The sequence below is a fragment of the Bufo bufo genome, chromosome 2 (assembly GCF_905171765.1).
Source record: "Bufo bufo chromosome 2, aBufBuf1.1, whole genome shotgun sequence".
NCBI classification, from domain to species: domain Eukaryota; kingdom Metazoa; phylum Chordata; class Amphibia; order Anura; family Bufonidae; genus Bufo; species Bufo bufo.
This window is the reverse complement of record NC_053390.1, coordinates 456,506,828-456,527,045: the sequence shown is the minus strand read 5'-3', so window position 1 is coordinate 456,527,045 and position 20,218 is coordinate 456,506,828. Positions and strand designations below refer to the sequence as shown.

The 20,218-nt window shown below is 41.1% G+C and overlaps 1 protein-coding gene across 1 annotated transcript in view; it reads right to left on the bottom strand.

The window, feature by feature from the left end:
• Window positions 1-484: 484 nt before the first annotated feature.
• The window catches only part of LOC120991617 (cartilage oligomeric matrix protein), a 156,189-nt gene continuing 136,455 nt past the window's right edge, over window positions 485-20,218 (bottom strand). Inside the window, exons 14-19 of the mRNA XM_040420417.1 lie at window positions 13,716-13,894; window positions 11,670-11,718; window positions 8,890-9,086; window positions 5,341-5,513; window positions 2,189-2,328; window positions 485-1,340 (exon numbers count right to left, since the gene is read on the bottom strand). Of these exons, the coding sequence (XP_040276351.1) occupies window positions 1,288-1,340; window positions 2,189-2,328; window positions 5,341-5,513; window positions 8,890-9,086; window positions 11,670-11,718; window positions 13,716-13,894 (791 nt within the window). The 3' untranslated portion in view covers window positions 485-1,287. The remainder of the gene's footprint in view (window positions 1,341-2,188; window positions 2,329-5,340; window positions 5,514-8,889; window positions 9,087-11,669; window positions 11,719-13,715; window positions 13,895-20,218) is intronic.

Below are 20,218 nucleotides of genomic sequence, written 5' to 3'. Positions count from 1 at the left end.
CCTATAGTGTCCCAGTAGTTATAATACCCTCCCTGTAGTACCCCCTTTAGCACCTCGAGTAGTGCCCCAGAAGTTATTATATGCACCATTAGTTATAATATGTTCCTCCAGTAATGCTGCCCATATAGTGCCCTCAGTAGCTATAATGTCCACTTTTAGAGCCCCCAGTATTTATTTGATCAATCCTGTGGTGCTGTACTCATGGTATGTGAACAGACTTTATAAAATTATGATGTTTTAATACAGACACTGTGTGCTGGACTTCACCTTTTTCCACTACTGGACTGTACCCACATTTGCTTGATTGTGCGGCAAGTCTCTGTGTCTGGCATATTTCTTTAAAGAGCAATACACCTTATTTTTTAATTTGTTGATCGTGCAATAATCTAACAAACACATCACATGCATTTTATACCTTTATCAAGATGGACAGAAAAATACAATTAAAATGAAACAGAATGTATTTGTGTACATGGGCAGTTTAGCACACATTAGTAAGTTCTTGTCAGAGCTGTCATCTACACACAAAAAGTATACAATTTAAAGGGGTTGTCTGAGATTTTTATATTCATGGCTGATCCTATGGAGAGTTGCAACCTCCTCCTAGGCCAGTGATGTAATGTTCATCAGTCACATAGCTTAAGCGCAGCACAGTCCCAGTCAAGTGAATGAGCCTTGGCTGAAATACAAAGCACAGTCACTATACAATGGATGGCGCTGTGAGGAAGCCATCAACAGTTGATTGGTGGTGGTGCGTGGAGTTGGACCCCTACTGATCAGTTACCCTGAGGATCAGCCATCAATATCAAAATCTCAGACAACCCTTTAATGAACGATTGATATGATGAATCATGATATTATTAACAAGAAAGACTACTATGCATTTAAAGTAAATCCAGCTCTAAACTAGACAATCACTGGGCATGGATCACATAAAAAAAAAAAACTGCCATTGATATGGTCTTGACCCTAAAGTCAGGTTTCAGCAATAATATGATATGCCTAAAGCTATAAAGGCACAATAGTGTTCATGGTTCCCATTGACTGGAGATCAATATATGGAGCCCCTGAGAGCTTCCCTGTAGCTCCCAAGCCAGTGGTTTTCTATAGATGAGCATGTATTCACCATGACGATGGTATTAGAGCAAGAACTCTGTTTCTAATCTTTATTTATCCTATCACATGTGCACATAAATTCAATTGAGCATTTCAGGCAAGTGAACAAATGCAAACTGTGCTGTGTATTTATGCTGGAAGACTGTGCATTACTCAAAGCGGCTTCCAACTTCACCCTTGACGCCTCTGCTCTTTAAATGTTTCATAGTCGTTTGGTATGGTATCTGAAAAGTAGAAAAGAAAAGGTTTTGCAGTGTTTTAAAACAATTTTTTCTACTTTTTTCTAGGTCCCCAAGTGAACCACAACATGAATTCATCAGATTTCAATTTGTATAGAGTAATGGAATTTTCTCCATTATCCTATACATCAATCACTATATTATAATTCAGTACTGCCACCTGCTGGCTTGAATTGTAATATACAAGTAATGAGCCTGGAAGCCTAGTACAGTCCTAGTCCGAGTTCCGGCCTGTGAAGCGCATACCTCTGGGTTTTTGGCATCTTAGATGCCATGGTGACATTTGACCACAACATCTTAGGGGTTAATTGTCTGCGATCTGCATTACTGCCAATTGCGGATATTAGCCACGGGTGTATGAAACGGCAGACACCCGCTAGCCATGTTTATAGACAATCATGAAGGGGTTAAAGGGTACATCATTTGCAGCAGGAAAATCTGTGAATTGCAAAAGCTGAAAATCCGGGTAGAAATCCACATAAATAACCATGTGGTGTATTAATAATCCAATATCACAGGTCTTAATATCTCATACACTTTGCTGATACTGAAAAAAGGTACTGATTTGCCATGCACTAATCTACAGGAACAAATCCACAGCATATCAATCCTGTGTGAAAATGCTCTTATGTGCTGCATGGACTGCAACTCTGAAGCCATGTCCACTTACTTTGACACATATGGATGAAAATTTGGAGAATGATTGACATAAATATGATGTTCACAATCAATAGTTAACTGTGTTTTTTTATGATAATCCATTATTTCGCCTATTACAATCTAAAAGTAGTTGAAACTTCTTCACATATTGTATAAAAAAAATGGCAACTCACCATTGCAACGGTATCTTAGGTTAGACCAAATTATGTTTTCCTGGGAGAAACAAAAGACTCCAAGGCGTCCTCCCCTCATAGTGGTGTCCAGTATAACCCCAGAGTCTGCTACTAATTCTGGACCTTCAAAAAACTTAACCCTGGAAAACAATACCCACACATGTGATTAAAGGCAGATTCACAGCTCATTTATGACAACAGTCATCACGCCGCTAAGGAACATTATACTTGTCCTGAGTGGCATTCTCTTGTCGTATTAGTCCTGTATTAGACCAGCAAATGAGGCTGACGATTGTCAGGAAGAAAGCGTTCCTTCCCGACAATCACCTCCTCATCTGTGGAGAAGACTGCTGCAGCGATCTCCTCCACAGTATGGGGAGGAGCAATCACTAATGCCAATGCTCATCCCCATACAAAATCTTTATTTGCTGGCAGCAGAGCGTGGAAAGACGGCACGATCTGCCGCCAGCATAAAATTTTAGCCTGCATAAAAATTGCGATAGCCCGATGACCGAGTGTTTGCTCATTCATTGGGTAATGCCCTCATTGTCTGAGATGGGAGTAACCCTTTAAGCGAGTGGTGCACAACCTGCGGCCCGGGGGCCATATGCGGCCCCCAACCATCTGGTAACAGACATATATGTCTATGTGTTGTGGCTGCTCAAATGAATCTTTTATGTATTCTCCTATTAGATGGAAGTACTAGACGTGTAACTAGACATTTATGATATATACTGTATGTTCAATATGCCATAAATATAGTATTTCAGTTGGTAATACCCCTTCAAGTTTTATTTTTGACCCTTGGAATTGGTTCAGGCTGACAATATGGCCCCCAACCAGAAAAGGTTGTGCACCCCTGCTTTAAGCCATGCCAGGGGTGTAACCTAATAGGTGGCCTGTCAATATTACGCTGACTGGCTATAAGGCTTTGGAATACAAGGTACAGTATATCATAATCATCATAACAGTTTTTATTGTGCAAAAGTTGTAAAATGTAATAATCCCCTTCCTGGCCCTGTCAATCAAAGCAGCCAGGAAGGGGCTGGCCAAAGAAATGAGTGGAGCTTGGATGCAACAAGGGCAACACCCTCATTGCACATAAGGCCTAATTTGCATATTAAGAAAAAGTATTTAAACTTGGGAACAGAGCCTCGGATCAACAGCAGTAGTTTAAACATGGGAACTACAGCTATGTGTCTATGCAAACAGTTTGATAAGGAGGTCGCTGGAGACAGATTCCTGTTAAGAGATCAGAGTGATTGTTTGACTTATCGAATACATTTTCCCCCAGCTGGCAATTGTAATAAAATAAAAAAAATTATTCTTACCCCCCTCAACTTCTCACACTACCAATGCTGCCTCTCCGATCCTCCCGTCTGCCTTTGATTGGCTCCAGGAACTATGTGCCCATATACTACCTATAACACTGCAACCAGTGATGTGCCGCATACCACTGAGGCCAGTGGTTGGCTGCAGTTATGTCTGGTGTATATGGGGATACATTGCTTCAGCCAAGAAGATGATGTCATGGCTGCAGCAGCGGGGAATAGTGAGTGCTGCAAGTGGTGGGAGCAGCCAGGCTGCAAGCGGCAGGGAATAAAATAACATTCTTTTATTTTGTTCATCACAATTGCTGCATTGAGGGATTTTTTTTTTTAAATAAGTCAGAAAATCCCTTTAAGTTACGCTATGGTTAGTATTTAGAGTGACTAAACATTACTTCCCAGCCCAAAGCTTGCAGGGCTCTTTGACTGTCATAAAATAACTTGAAGCCTGGTGCCCAGTTTGCAAACATAGAAGAGAATTATTTACGGTAAGAGTAGTGAGACTATGGAACTGAGGAGGGGGTGATGGTGAGTTCACTAAAAGAGTTAAAGAGGGGCCTGGATGTATTTCTGGAGTATAATAATATTACAGGCTATAGCTACTAGAGAGGGGTCGTTGATCCAGGGAGTTTTTCTGATTGCCTGATTGGAGTCGGGAAGGAATTTTTTTTTCTCCTAAAGTGGGGAAAATTGGCTTCTACCTCACAGGGTTTTGTTTTTTTTTGGCTTCCTCTGAATCAACTTGCAGGATAACTGGCTGAACTGGATTGACAGATGTCTTTTTTCAGCCTTATAAACTATGTTACTATGTTACTAAGGTGCAGGGAAATTCCATGCTGCCCGCCTGTTAGTATGCTAATGCTCCAAGAGCTGTACAGATAGGGAATTACTATTTAAGAGGATTTGTGAGAAAAATCATGTGCATATAACTAGATATCTTTATAGCAATAGTGTTGCCAGCAGTTACAACTACTAAAATAGGATCCTAAATGTTTCTGTTCTTTCCCTGTCACCTCTGATTCCCATTCTCCTGCAGGTGCTGCTAATGCTGTACAAGTATGCGTATTCATATAATATAGTGCATCCAACACAGGGTTAAGCCCTTCGGTAATATACAGCAAGATTTCTCAACACTAGTCCTCAAATACCCGGCAGGTACCGTACATGTAGTAAGGAGCGGACTGGGAACTTAAAGTGGCCCTGGATAAAATAATAAAAGTGGCCCCATTTTGTAGTTGGTTCCAAATTGATGGAAGGCAGTGCCAGAAATATCATATTGCGGCACATTATACCACCCCAACAGAGCCAAATACCACAGTCCATCACAAAATACTGCCAGCAGCACAAAATACATCTCAAAAACTTTCGCTGGCTGGAAGGAGGGCCCAGGCGCCCCCCTGGATATCAGCCCACCTGGAAATTTCCCTGTAAGGTCTATGGCCAATCCACATGTAGTTAGGTTCTTCCTAATATTGTACAGGTGCAGTTATTGACCACACAAACCGTGAAACACATTTACAATGCTTTACTGGTAAATACCATGTAGCTAAAATACATGGCAAATTGTGGTAAAGCCGTGTGTTGAATATACAACCATAAGCCAGGTTTTTACATGGGGGGGGGGGGGGGGGGGGTGAGAACCATGTGGTAGGGGTAAAACGTGTGCTCCAACTATTTTAACTGAGAGACTGTGTCACTTCATAGCAGTTTTGCCGTCATACTACCACGCTGCGTACACTACATGGAAACTCAGGAATTTCTATAACTGTCCTATCTATGGGATATCCTCAAATCATGCAGTGTTGGTGGTACTTGAGTACATACCGGATGTAACCTACAGATGGCCTGTGTTGCAAGAACCAACGGTAAGATGTCTTATCTTTCCATCCTACATTTCTTGGATCCTTCCATAACAGCTTGACTTGGTTCACTGTGTCACCCGTGTGCCACAAAGAGTTCCTGAGCTGTTCTCCAGGTCCAGTCTTTGATTTGACAGCCTACAGTATATAGCATTAAACAGTAAACCAGTAAATTATATTTAAATATTTCTCTTGACCACATACGAAATTTGCACAAGTTAAATTTTAAACTTCTTAAATCTAATATATAAAGCTGAGTGTACGGTATGTGTGTGTGTGCGTGTGTATGTCCGCTAAAGGAATCCGCATTTACAATGACGAAATTTGGCACAAAGGTACATCAGGTGCCCGGGAAAGTTTTAGACCAGGTCTCAGCTCTCTTGGACGTACAGTTCCTGAGATATTCCCCAAAAATGCATTAGCCAATAGAAGCTTGGTCACATGACACTTATCAGCCAATAGAAGCTCGCAGGTCCTCTCATTTCCACATACACAGTTTTACTCCAGGTTTCCATAACAACCCAGCCATTTATCTTCACTGCTGTAGGAGAGCTTTAAAGGGAATCTGTCACCTGGATAATCGCTATTGAAGTAAAGCCATGGCCTAATAGCACTTAGTACCTTATCTCAAGATGTGCCTTTGTTCCAGCAATAGATGTTTTTATCCTCTGAAAATCCAGTTTATTTGGTATTCAAATGAGCCAGTAAGGTGCCCAGAGGGGCGTCACTCTTGCAAGAAGGAGCCCAGACATGCCCCCTGCCACAATGTGTCCACCCTCAAAAGACTTGAAACTCCGCCCCCGGGTCCTGCTAAGCCAATGCCTTAGATCTGGTTAGGCCACTCCCCCTCCCACTCCTGAGCCAACAGGGATTGAAAAAATGAAGGTAAAAATCAACTTCTGTCAGCTGCAGGGGTGGGAGGGAGGGTGACTTTCTCCCTGCAGCTCACACTCAGACAGTACAGTGCTGCTGTCTTAGAGTTAGCTGTTCAAAAGGACACATGCCGATCCAGTAAAGGCCACTGTTAAGGGGGAGGGCCCCTGTGGAGGTCACTGTCAAGGGGGTGGTATGCTGTGAAAGTCACTGTTAAAGGGGAAGGCTGCTGTAAAGGTCAAAGTTAAGGGGGTGGGCTGTTGTGGAGGTCCAATTTTAAGGGACGGGGCTCTGTGGGGGGGGCCAGTGTTAAGGGGTGGGGGGCTGTGGAGGTCACTATTTGGGGGGCAGGGTGCTGTAGATGTCACTGTTATAGTGGATAGTGTTGATATCTTTTAACGACACACACACAAACATTAAATGAAATAGATTAAATATACCCGAGCGAAGCCGGGTCCTTCAGCTAGTCAAAATATAAAGATCAAATATAGTTTGCCTAATAATGTCTCAGTATCCAAGTTAATCCAGTATCCACCGAGCATGCCCATATTCCTGTTTATTGAAAGGGTGAATCCTGGCATTCAGACTGAAGGACATGATGTTGGCAAATGTAGGATTTCTGAAGAGAGGCATATCATGTAACCAAATTGGAGAGTGACTGATCCAAGCAAAGTACAGATGAACCTCGAAAAATTAAAATATAGTGCAAAAGTCCATTTATTTCAGTAATGCAAATTAAAAGGAATTGCATTAATGCAGCTTAAAATTATAATTTTGTGAAAAGGTTCAATATTCTAGGCTCAAAGTGTCACACTCTAGTCAGCTAATTAATCCATACCCCCTGAGCAAAGGGTACCTCAAAATTGTGACTTTGGGGTTTCATAAGCTGTAAGCCATAATCATCCAAATTATAACAAATAAAGGCTTGAAATATCTCGCTTTGCATGTAATGAGTCTATCTCATATGTTAGTTTCACCTTTTAAGTTGCATTTCTGAAATAAATGAACTTTGCACGATATTCAAATTTTTCGAGTTTCACCTGTATATTGGAAACTTTCCTCTGCAGGCAAGTTAGGATTATTAAGAAAGTTATTAGATTATTAAGAAAACCCCTTTAATGCTACAGCACATAAAGAAATTTTAGACAAGTGTTTGCTTCCAACTTTATAACAGTTTGGGGAACCCTTTTCCTGTTCAAGCATAACACTGCCCTGTGCACAAAGTGAGATCCATAAAAACTTAATTTCATGAGTTTGGCGTGGAAAAGCTTTATTATCTTGCATAACCCTGACCTCATCCCCCATGAACTGGAAAATCGGATAGCTGTGATATAAAAAGTAAAAAGTGTGAACCTAGCCTAAATAGTGCAATTCCTTTCATTCCTATGGATGTCACTATTGTGTACTCCAAGTACATGCTGTATGTCTTAAGTCACAGGGTAATTCTAAAGCAACCTTATATATTAAAGGGGTTGGCCACTTTTTACTATTGATGACCTATCCTCAGGATGTCATCAATATCAGATCAGCGGGGGTCCAACTCCTGGCACCCCCGCCGATCAGCTGTTTTGAGAGAAGGCACGCTCACACAACCATGAGAGCTGCCTTCTCTGCTCTGCTTACCTGCTCACCGCCGCAATTGCAGTGGTGAGCAGGTGTAATTATAAGTATGGCTTCCCCATTCACTTCTATGGGAAGGGTCTTTCCTATCCCCTGGAACAGACAGAGGCGTACCATAGAAGTGAATAGGGACACCATACTTGCAGGTAAACAAAGCAGAGAAAGCAGCGCTGCCTTCTCTTCAAACAGATGATCGGCGGAGGTGCCGAAAGAGGGACCCCGCTGATCTGATATCGATAACCTATCCAGAGGATAAGGTGTTGGCCACCTTCCGGTTACTGTTGGCCAATGTGTTTGTAAGATAAATACGTATATGGCACTTTCTTTGTTGATATTCCATGCCATTTTCTATATTTTATAAGGTATGTCCCTGGCCAAGTCTTTTTTGCTGTCCACTCCATAAAATGGCTGCTGAAGGAGGGTGACCCGATACATCACTCAACCTCCTCCATTCAAATACACTGCACCTGTATCTGCATTGTTGGGAGTTTAGTGCATGTGCAGTGTGTTTAAATGGAGGAGGCTGAGTGTTGTGTATGGTCACATGACCCTCCATCAGTGGCCATCTTATGGACAGGACCTCTATTCGGACAGCATAGAAGATTTGCCCAATAAGAGGAAATGACTTATAAATTATAGGAAACGGCACTGAATATCAGCAAAGTCCACATTAGTAATTGCCATATAGTCATCTTACATACACATTGGTCAACAGTTGCTAAAAAGTGGCCAACCCCTTTCATTCTCTGAGAGACCTATGATGTACATGCAGCAATGGAGTTAAGAGATTTAGCCCAAATATAGTAATCCGTCTCCAAATAAAATATCACTGTAGTATTGAATATTGTTCTGAGTGTTTTCCTTAGTTTTTATTACATTATTTTTACTTACCTTATAAAGCATCCATGTTTACATTATTTGTAATGCTAACTTTCCTTATCTATTTTCATATAACCCCTTCCTTTTAAAATCAACCACCCACCTCCCCCTTCGGAGATGTTCTATTTCTCTTTTATCTTACCTTTAGTTGAATGCCAGGTTCGGCCACTGCTCTAAAGGGGTTTGCCTGCCAATATGTTTGTTCCATCTGTTTCCACATTACAGAATAGAAACTAGAGCTGTCCTGATAGCCAAATATAAATCCAGCGTAATCATCATCTGTTTCAGTGTTAACGTGAAATGTCCCTTCAAAGTCTACTCCATTAAATGCGGTGTAACCTAAACACAGACGGAAACACAAATTGTTCCTTTACCGTGGAAATTAATGATTGTATAGGGATATACTGTATCTGGTTTATGTTATAGTGGGGTCTGCAGACAGCATCTATTAATAACATGCAGTAGAAAACAATAGAAGTACAGTAGAAAATAATACAATTTATGCAGAAAGCATAAATAATCCAACATTCTTTGATCTTAGACCTAACATATTATAGACAAACTCAAGATTTTTTTTTTTTATGGGGTTCCAAATGCTGTTGTTGCTAATAGATGAGACATCAAAATGCCACCTGTACCACTTTCTTCAAGTACTACAACATACATGTTTACAAAGGGTGATGAACAGCCATAGTGCTCTAGGATGGTTTGAGTTAATTTTTTATCCAGGGCTACTACCAGGGCAGTACTCACAATACTGCAGTCAGGGCCTAGACATTATCAGGAGGTCAAGAGTTTAGGATGACAATAGAGTTAATACAGTGGTGAACAAGTAGATCGGGATCTGCAGGGTACTGTAGGTCATCCTTAAAAGGGGTTATCCCATGATCAATGTAAAACATGGAAATCAGACAACATATAGCACATGACAGTTTCTTTCTAAAAAACTTAGAACCAGCCCTGTACCTCATATGGATCCAGAGACATCCCCATTCACTGTTCCAATTGCTCTGCTAGATTTTTATCAAGCTGGTAGCTGGCAGGTTAGCCATCACAGTACTAGGGCATTTAAACAGGTAGCCTCTAAAACATACTGGAAAAAATTTGCCACTCCTGGGTTAATGCTGCAGATAATACCCAATAGATGTCATTTAAAAAAAAAACTATCAAAAGGAACCCGCGCTGCCTACTTAAATGGAACAGAGTATGAGCCACAGTACACTGTGTAACACTCCTTGGAGTGTGCCGCTGCAGGTTTAGAATAGGGAAAAATGCCTAAACCCTAAAATAAGTGAGTAGAATCAAGAAAATAATATAATAAACCGCGCTGGCTATCCAGTGTAAATCTACAGGTTTTGTACCTAAAACAGGGTGAGTGTACTATTAACTTGCCTTACTACCGATGGCTTTTGAGGATTCCTTACGGAGCTTCCTGGTGCTTGTCTTCAGAGGTAGTGGTGATGAAGAAATGATGAAGATGGGATGATGAAGAAATTCGATAATTTCGAAACCCGTTGGAGAGGTCTTTTGGTCTAAGAGAGTATCCGTACTCAGTGTGACGTCACACGGAAGCAGCGTCCTCCTTGATCACCAGCCTGGGTTTCCCTCACACGCACGAGTCACCGGCCGGGACCGCGCGCGTTTGAAAGAGGAAACCTGAAGACACAGCCGTCACCACTACCTCTGAAGACAAGCACCAGGAAGCCCCGTAAGGAATCCTCAAAAGCCATCGGTAGTAAGGCAAGTTAATAGTACACTCACCCTGTTTTAGGTACAAAACCTGTAGATTTACACTGGATAGCCAGCGCGGTTTATTATATTATTTTCTTGATTCTAGTCATTTAAAAAAAATTAAATCTCCTGTGTATTAAATATTGCTTTTAAATTTCTTATTATGCTTCCCCTTGGATTTCTTTTAATGCACTGTCTGAGAGTCCAGTGTCCAGTGCAGGTGAAAAGAAGCTGCCTTTAGGGTGCCAGTTTCTATTTGTGGGTCTGCTTAATTGCACCAATAACTCTGCTGCCTATGCACAAGAAGATTCAGATGGTGGGACTGAGCATCTGTGACTATCGCCACTGGACAAATTAAGTGGATATTCCGAGAGGCAATGTAAAAAATACCAGACGGCAGCATAACAAGTATGTCACTACAATATCTAGACACAGGAGCATTTTCTTAAAATGATTCCAATTGTAGAAGAGCTATGGCCTGATCTAACAGAAAAACATAGGGAGTCATTTATTAAGACTGACGTTTTAGACGCCAGTCTTAATAACCCCTATATATACTGCTATATGATTAAAGACAGTGTCCGATATGTACCCGATGTTATGAGGTTTTATATCACTTTAAACTGTCCTTCACTGGAGGGAAACCACCAGGCCACTACCTCTGAAGTAATCTTAGTGATAGCTGACCCAGACAAGTCAAGAGACACCAGTGTGCAAGGGGAAAGACAAAAGCGTGGTCAGTGGACAAGCCAAGGTCAGAGTGGGTAGAGTTTGTTCTATCTGATAAACAGGCAATAGCGAAGGACAGGTAGCACAGGGTCAATACAATCCAGAGGCAGAGGTCAGAACGTGCAAAACACGATCAACATGGTAAATGGGATGGAGACCAATTAGTCTGCATGTACGCTGGCCTTTTAAGAACCAGGGACAGCGTGCACCCTAAGGGAGCAGAGAATAGCAGACAGGAGGTGGGGAGGCCTGAAGAGACCTACAGCATGGAACAGGCAGAACTACAAGTTCTCCAGCAGTTGTAACCACAGATCCCAGCTGTTATAGAACTGAGAGAGCAGTGATGCAAGCAGACATTGACCACGGGCATTACAAATGTTGTGACTGATATATGTATGTATATCTGACATTTGGATTGCAAAAGTGGCCAGATTAATATGTTGGGGAAAAAACAAGTCTTACCAACAGCTAGTCCCGGATCACTATTCATTGTCTGGACAATCTCCATGCCCTGCAAAAATGGAAACATTTAATAAACTGTGAGATAAAAGGTATTGGCTAAGTATAACAATATGCTATTGTCATTAATATATGTTATAAACAGAATTTTTGGAACATATAAATGAGACAAACCTTTTACACATGGCCCCAAACAGATGAGAGCGGCTATAGGATGATTAGAAAGAAGCTATACAGAAAAGGATGTATGGAGAGACTGAGTCTATGACTTACTGCCTCTTCTCAATGGTCTACAGTTCCTTTGTCAACATTCAGGCTAATAACTTAAGGCCTCTTTCACACGGGCGTTGCAGGAAAAGGTGCGAGTGCGTTGCGGGAACATGCGCGATTTTCCCGCACGAGTGCAAAACATTGTAATGCGTTTTGCACTCGCGTGAGAAAAATTGCGGATGTTTGGTACCCAAACCCGAACTTCTTCACAGAAGTTCGGGCTTGGGATCGGTGTTCTGTAGATTGTATTATTTTCCCTTATAACATGGTTATAAGGGAAAATAATAGCATTCTGAATACAGAATGCATAGTAAAATAGCGCTGGAGGGGTTAAAAATAAAAAATTCAACTCACCTTAGTCCACTTGATCGTGCAGCCCGGCTTCTCTTCTGTCTCCTTCTTTGCTGATTGCAGGAAAAGGACCTGTGGTGACGTCACTCCGGTCATCACATGGTCCATCACATGATCCATCACCATGGTAAAAGATCATGTGATGGATCATGTGATGACCGGAGTGACGTCACCACAGGTCCTTTGCCTACAATCAGCAAAGGAGGAGACAGAAGAGAAGCCGGGCTGCGCGATCAAGTGGACTAAGGTGAGTTTAATTATTTTTTATTTATTTTTAACCCCTCCAGCGCTATTTTACTATGCATTCTGTATTCAGAATGCTATAATTTTCCCTTATAACCATGTTATAAGGGAAAATAATAATGATCGGGTCTCCATCCCGATAGTCTCCTAGCAACCGTGCGTGAAAATCGCACCGCATCCGCACTTGCTTGCGATTTTCACGCAACCCCATTCATTTCTATAGGGCCTGTGTTACATGAAAAACGCACAAAGATGAGCATGCTGCGATTTTCACGCAACGCACAAGTGATGCGGGAAAATCACCGCTCATGTGAACAGCCCCATAGAAATGAATGGGTCATGATTCAGTGCGGGTGCAATGCGTTCAACTCACGCATCGCATCCGCGCGGAATACTCGCCCGTGTGAAAGGGGCCTAAGGACTGGATTTATTCATGCATTATAATCCGGGGGGGATTTATCAAAACGGTTGTAAAGGAAAATTGGCTTAGTTAACCATAGTAACCAATCAGATTGAACCTTTTATTTTTTAAAGGAGCTCTGAAAAATAAAATCTGATCTGGAATCTGATTGGTTGCTATGGGCAACTAAGCCAATTTTACTTTAAATCAGTTTTGATAAATCCCCCCCTGCCCCCACATCTTTATACATTTGCTCTACCTTTTAAATTTTTTAGAATTTATATTTGGCCATAGTAGTGATTTGTGTCTTTTTCCCTATACATAGTATCTTACTTTCTTTACACCATTCTGACCCCTATCTACACATTTTTATCCTACATTATCAAAAAAGATGTATTTGCCCATACAACCCCAGCATGGTGGAAATCTCTATTGTTTGGGAGGTTGGTGTTTTGAATGATGCTTTCTCTGCTCTGTTTACCTGTTCCCGGCAGCAATTGCAGTGGTGAGCAGGTGTAATTACAAGTATGGCGTCTCCATTCACTTCTATGGGACGGCTCCGTCCTATTCACTTGAACAGACAGAGGCATCTCATAGACGTGAATAGGTACGCCATACTTGTAATTACACCTGCTTACCACTGCAATTACCGCGGTGAGCAGGTAAACAGAGCAGAGAAGGAAGTGCTCGTATGAGCGCTGCCTTCTATTCAAACAGCTGATAGGTGGGGCTGCCAGGAGTTGTATTTTAACGATGCAAACAAATTTTACATTTCAACTTATTACCTCATTTAAAACAATCCAATTTGGATCAATTTGTGCCTCTCCCTCTGGGTCCAATACCACAGTCTGGTAAGCTCTGAAGTCTGTAAGAGTGATTTCGGCATTGTCTGGACAGACATCAATTGTGTCAACCACAAAATCTTTGTCAAAGTCTCCTTCACAAGCATCCCCAATACCATTTCCTGAAGAAAAACACAAAAATTTTATAATTTTTTGGTAATTATTACAAACCATGACAATTCTTTGGGTTCCAACACTATTTGAGTCAATTCACACGGCCAGAAATGCTACCTCCTCTTTTCGGTTTGACAATCTCCTCTTGGAGATGACACAGACAAGTAGAGTAGACCTTGGAGTATGTGCATATTACATTAAACAAGCAATTCCAAGGCTCTGAAAATTTTCCATTCTCTCAACAGCTGCAATTTGCCCAAACAGTGGCATTGTTTTTAGCACTACATGCATACTTAACGAGTAATTAAACTTTTTATAATACTTTTTTTTATCTGATCGTTTTCTATTGTTATTTTAATATGTAAATATATATGACAAAATCAATTATACTTCAGAAAATAAACTTACATTCACAACATGAATGATGTTTCACATGAGTATTGTTGAGTAACACTTTTACAAAGTGTTGGCATGAAATACTTTACCCGATGCCCATAACTTCCCCCCTCTCCCCCTTCCCATCAACCCTCCCCCTTTTTCCGGTATTAGCTTCTTCTCTAGACCACATTACCATTTGAACGCACATATGTCTGCCAAGGCTCCCATAACTTCTCATATTTGAGAGGACATCCTCTTTTTTGAAAAACAGCCTTTTCATAGACAAGCATAGTATTAACTTTGCATTTAAATTCTCCAAATGTGGGAGGTGTAGCCTGTATCCAATGCCGAGCAATTAGTTTCCTAGCTACATATAGCAGGCGACCTATAGCCACTTTAAGCAATTGTTCGGTCCCCAAATCTGACACATATCCCAGAATGCACACTTTAGGATCCCGTGGTACACACACTCAATAAACTTTCTGTACACCTCGTCCCAGTATGCATTCAAATCTGCACACTGCCAAAGCATGTGTATCAAATCTGCCGGTTCTACAGAACACCGAGGACATTTAGCGTCTAACCTAATACCTATTTTTTGTAAAACAAAAAAGGTGTCTTGTAGACTCTGTGAATGATAAATAATTGCGAGAGCTTCCCACTTACACTCAGGAAGACCTAGGCACCGCTTCCAATATGTCTGCCCATTGCTCATTTGAGATTTCTCCTACATCTTGTTCCCATTTGCGCATCCTGGTTAACTAGTGTGAATCTAAGTGTTTTTCAATCAGCCATCTGTCGTAGATATCATCCCCCCTCTCACTGCTCCCATCACTATAAGGTGCAGCGCTGTGTCTTGTTATGACACCACAGTACCTTTCTGAATCATAGTGGTATAAGCATGGCGCAGTTGTAGATATTGATAAAGCTACGTCAGGGAATGCCATATTTCTCCTGAAAGCGGGCAAACGATTTGAAAACTCTGCCTTCTAAACAGTGACCCAATCTCATTACCCCTCTATCTTTCCATTCAACAAACCCTGTCAACGATCTTTTAGCATATTAAGCTGTCACCATTGCCATGTACAATAAACTACCTTCTTTCCTGCTGTGGTCTTCTTTTTTCGTTTCATGGTGTCATTTTGATTTTAAAAAAGCGCTTTTTCTGTTATGCAAATTAACCTCCAAGGTGCCCAGAGGGGCCTTATTCTTCTTCTTTTGAGCCCAGTAACGCCCCCCCTGCAGTGCACAGCCCGCATTAATTTCCAGCCCAAGCACGCCTCCTCATCAAGAAATATCCTCCCACAGCCGAGGTGAGCGGCGCCGCCCCCTCCGCTACGTCATCTAATACATTCCAGATACGCCCCTTGCTTCTTCCTTTTGGCCGCCAGAAATCTCGCACAGGAGCAGTACCGCTGACTGCCTGCGCCTGTGTGATCATAAAGCTCCTGAGGTCATCAGCGTTCAGGTTACGTCACTGGGCTCGGCGCATGCCCAGTGACACTTTTGAGGCTGTTGCCCTCAGGAGCTTTATGATCGCACGGGCGCAGGCAGTCAGCGGTACTGCGCCTGCACGAGATTTCCGGCGGCTGAAAGGAAGAAGCAAGGGGCGTATATGGAATGTATTAGATGACGTAGTGGAGGGGGCGGCACCGTTCACCTCGGCTGTTGACTTTGAGCCGCAAGGTAATATACCCATAATACTTTTTAATATGTTGTCCCTAATCCCCCCTAAACTCGGATCTCAATACACCGCTGAGCTGTGCGCAATGTGTGCTCCTGCCCGTACTCCCTGCGCTGCTGCTGCTGCCCATTCATAAATAAGAAAATAGTCATCAAATAGCGACCTTTAAGAAGTGTGTGGAAAATGATCTGCGAAAGTTGAAAGGAAACAATCTAAGGCAAAATTTGTCCAGAAAGGAAATAGAAGCAATAAAGCAATTACAGTCTATCAACGAAGTAACAATAAGGCCAGCAGACAATGGTGGAGCAATCGTGGTCCTCAACACGAGCGACTATATAGAGGAATGTTTGAGACAATTGAATGATGAGGCCACTTACACAACATTGAGGCAAGACCCCACAGAGGAGTTTTTTTAAACAATTAACACAATACTGTAAAAAGGGTACCACTTCGGGAATTTTGTTGGAACAAGAAGCAAAATACATTATAAATACGGAAAAGAGATTGCCAGTAATGTATTGCATCCCTAAAATACACAAGGATTTAACAAAACCCCCAGGAAGACCCATAATATCTGGGATCAATTCCATCTCCTCCAATTTGTCGAGATATATCGACCAATTATTACAACCAGTTGTGAAAAATATACCCTCATATATTAAAGATACTACTGAGGTGATCAGAATATTGGAGGAGATGGAATATAAGGAGGGTTGGATATTGGGTACATTGGATGTAAATTCTCTGTACACAATAATCGACCATAAACAGGGATTAGAGGCACTCCAGCAGCAACTTGCCCTGAGAAACACCATGAAAGAGGAACAAATACTCTATATAATAGAAGGTGTCAGATATATACTGACATATAACTACTTCACCTTTAATGGGGACTTCTATGTACAATGTAAGGGCACCGCAATGGGTACCAGATTCGCCCCCAGCTATGCCAATCTGTTTATGGCACAGTGGGAATCCACCGTTATTAAACCATTGTTGGGGGCGTGCCTGGTACTATGGCGGCGCTACATAGATGACATTGTGTTTATATGGCAGGACACAATGACTGCCCTCACTGACTTTTTGGAGGAAATAAATACAAATGATCTGAATTTAAAATTCACCTCCACCATTGACACGAAAAACATAAAATTTTTGGATCTCGATGTAAAGGTGGATGAGAACAGATTTGTATGCAGTACATACCATAAATTGGTGAGTAAAAACAGCTATATACTGTATACGAGCTGCCATCTGCCTAGGTGGCTCATTAATGTTCCAAAAAGTCAGTTTAGGAGACTAAAGCGGAACTGCACTCAGGACCAACAATTTGATGTAGAAGCAGAGGCCTTAAAACAACAGTTTATTGATAAACAGTACCCAGTCCATCATTTGGAGAAATCATCGGGGGAAGTGAAATCAATGAAAAGGAATGACTTTTTTGTCCCCAGGCAAAAACAACAGAATGATGAGACACTGAGAATGATCCTGCCATTCCATGCACAGTACAAGAACATGGAGAGGATCATTGGAAAGTATTGGCATCATCTGCTTGGGGACAAGATAGTGGGCCCAATGCTTACGAACACACCCCAGATTACCTACACTAGGGCCTCCAACTTAGGCTTAAAGGTAGCCCCTTCAATAAAAAGTAAAAGCCAAGATATACAAAATAAACAGAACTGGCTGTCTTTTAATGGTTTTCATAGGTGTGGACGGTGCTCTAATTGTAGAATTACTACATTTCCTAGGAAAACATTAAAAGCTACCTCAACGCAAAACTCATTCACTCTAGACATTAAAGAGGGTCTGACATGCGATTCAACTAACGTGATATATCTGATAGAATGCCCATGCCATAAACAATATATAGGGCATACTAAATGGACATTAAAAAAGAGGATATCAGAACACGTTACTAATATAAAAAAGGGATATGAATTGCATTCCCTATCCAAGCACTATAGGGACTACCATAAAAGTGATCCATCTACCCTCAAATATATGGCATTAGAAAGAGTTGAATATCCATGGAGAGGAGGGAATCATATCCTCCGAATGTCAAGAATTGAATCAAAGAGGATTTTCGAATTTGACTCCCTAATCCCAAAGGGTTTGAATGCAGATATGGAACTCTTTGGGTTCCTATAGGGGGGCGTTGGTCTATCTCGAATGGGACATCTGTGTCAGGCTGTTTTCCAGCACCCAGATCTCCCCTTCCTGGTAGACCCGCGCCCCCATATACACCATGCCCACTTCTATTGAATACACTATATCACACGTGGACAAATACATAAACCACATCTTAGAACACCACCAGAAGTCTCTAATCTTATTTTTATTCAAATTTTTATTCCAATCTTAACATTTCGAGTAAAAACGCATTGAAAATGCAACAAAACCGCAGGTGTGTTTTCTCGTTTTTTTATAATATAATGCGGTTTTCTATAATGTAATGCTGTTTTCGATCTCTGTACATCTATCTTCACAATATAATGCAGTTTTTTTGATTGAATAATCTTTTTATACCTAATATATCCATGTTTTTATTATTATTTATATGTAGTTTTATTTATATATTGTTGCACTTGGAGAAATACAGCAAGAAGATGAAGAAACCGCATATGCGGTATTCACAAATCTCTGTAATTCATAAGGCATTAACAAGGAAGAATTTCGATGTCGTCAAAAGATGTATTGAAAATATGAAGAAATTACATATGCGGTTTTCTCTAACTTATATAAGATACTAAGGAAACAAGGCGAAAAAACAAATAAATCGCACATGCGTTCTTCATAAGTTTATATATGGCACTGAATCTTTGAAATAATTGTTGCAAAATCGAAATCCACATCCATGTTTTTCGAATCCCTCACTGTCCCAGCATGCAATGTACCAATTAATGACGATATAAAAAGGACATTCAGTCATCACTGTCTACACCACTGAGGAAGGGGCTCTTTCACCCCTAAACGCGTATGGAAAATGACAGTGAGGGACGATTAAAGAAAAACACCTATATCCACATTCGGAGGCTAAAGAAATTCAAAAACCCCGCCTGGAACTGAAAGTCATCTGACCACCCAGCAAACCACGTGGGACGCCATAACAGGTCCTGGAAGGTCAAAGCAGAAATACCGCTACAATGAAAATCCAGGAACGTGGGGAACTCCATATACAGATCCGACTCACAGGTTCTTGCAGCTCACAACAAGAGCATTGCACTGGAGAATCTTGGTGCACAAGTGGCCCGACATCAGGAGCGGTAAAGTACTCGGCTTATAGTACAAATTTGACTGCGATATAAAGTGTGGAAGTAATATTGATTCTTTTATTAATTGTGTGACATACAGTCACTATACAAGCTGTGGATAATTACTACATTTGTCTTTGGACTATTACATTTGTCTTTGAACTATAACTGTTGGGAAGACTTATCAACAGTCACGTCCATAAGGGCCCTCAGGGACTCAGTGCTATTGAATTTTAGCCATTTCCAAGTGAATTTTAGTTACTCCAAGAGTTTTTTCACGTGTGTCATTTTAATGTATTGATTTGTATTGTTTTATGCAACATGTTGTTACTATTTTGAGTGTATATATATATATATATATATATATATATATATAAAATTTCTGATATAATCCAACTTGTCTTTATGACTGCCTAATATTGAGTGACGCCCAATTGTACCCAAAGGTCAACTGTAGCTTGCTTCTGCTGTTCACAAAGGTGGAAATCCTAGTGATATGCCACTAATGTCTCAGATGACACAACTCCTTTAACCCTTTAGCAGTGAACCAGCAAGTCATTTTACGTATATCCTTCTTGTTTGACCAGTGGCAAGCCACTAGAATAGACAAAGTATGACACTGTTATGGGACCTGTTGGGTTATGGGGGGCTTCTGCTGTGGATTCAGAACTAATATCTCTTTTTGTGAACAACATTTGGAGAATTTCCATTTGGAGAATTTCCATTTTGAGAATGGAAAAGCAGATTGGTAGAGCAGTCGGTTAGTTACTGATCTGCTCTAATGTGCATTTCAATGACTGTTCAGTACTCAAACAAGTGCTTTTAATGGTTCATTTGTAGTTGTGCATGTCATCAAACTAAAGGTCCAGCCTGTGCAGATGGAAGCGAAGAAACTAAACATAGCACTGACTTAACCTGTGCAGACCTTGTTGTGCTCATCTAACAGTAGGTAAAATTAATTATGTTGCAGAATTGACTAATCGGGGCAGATTTACAAATACTGTCTACGATTTAGA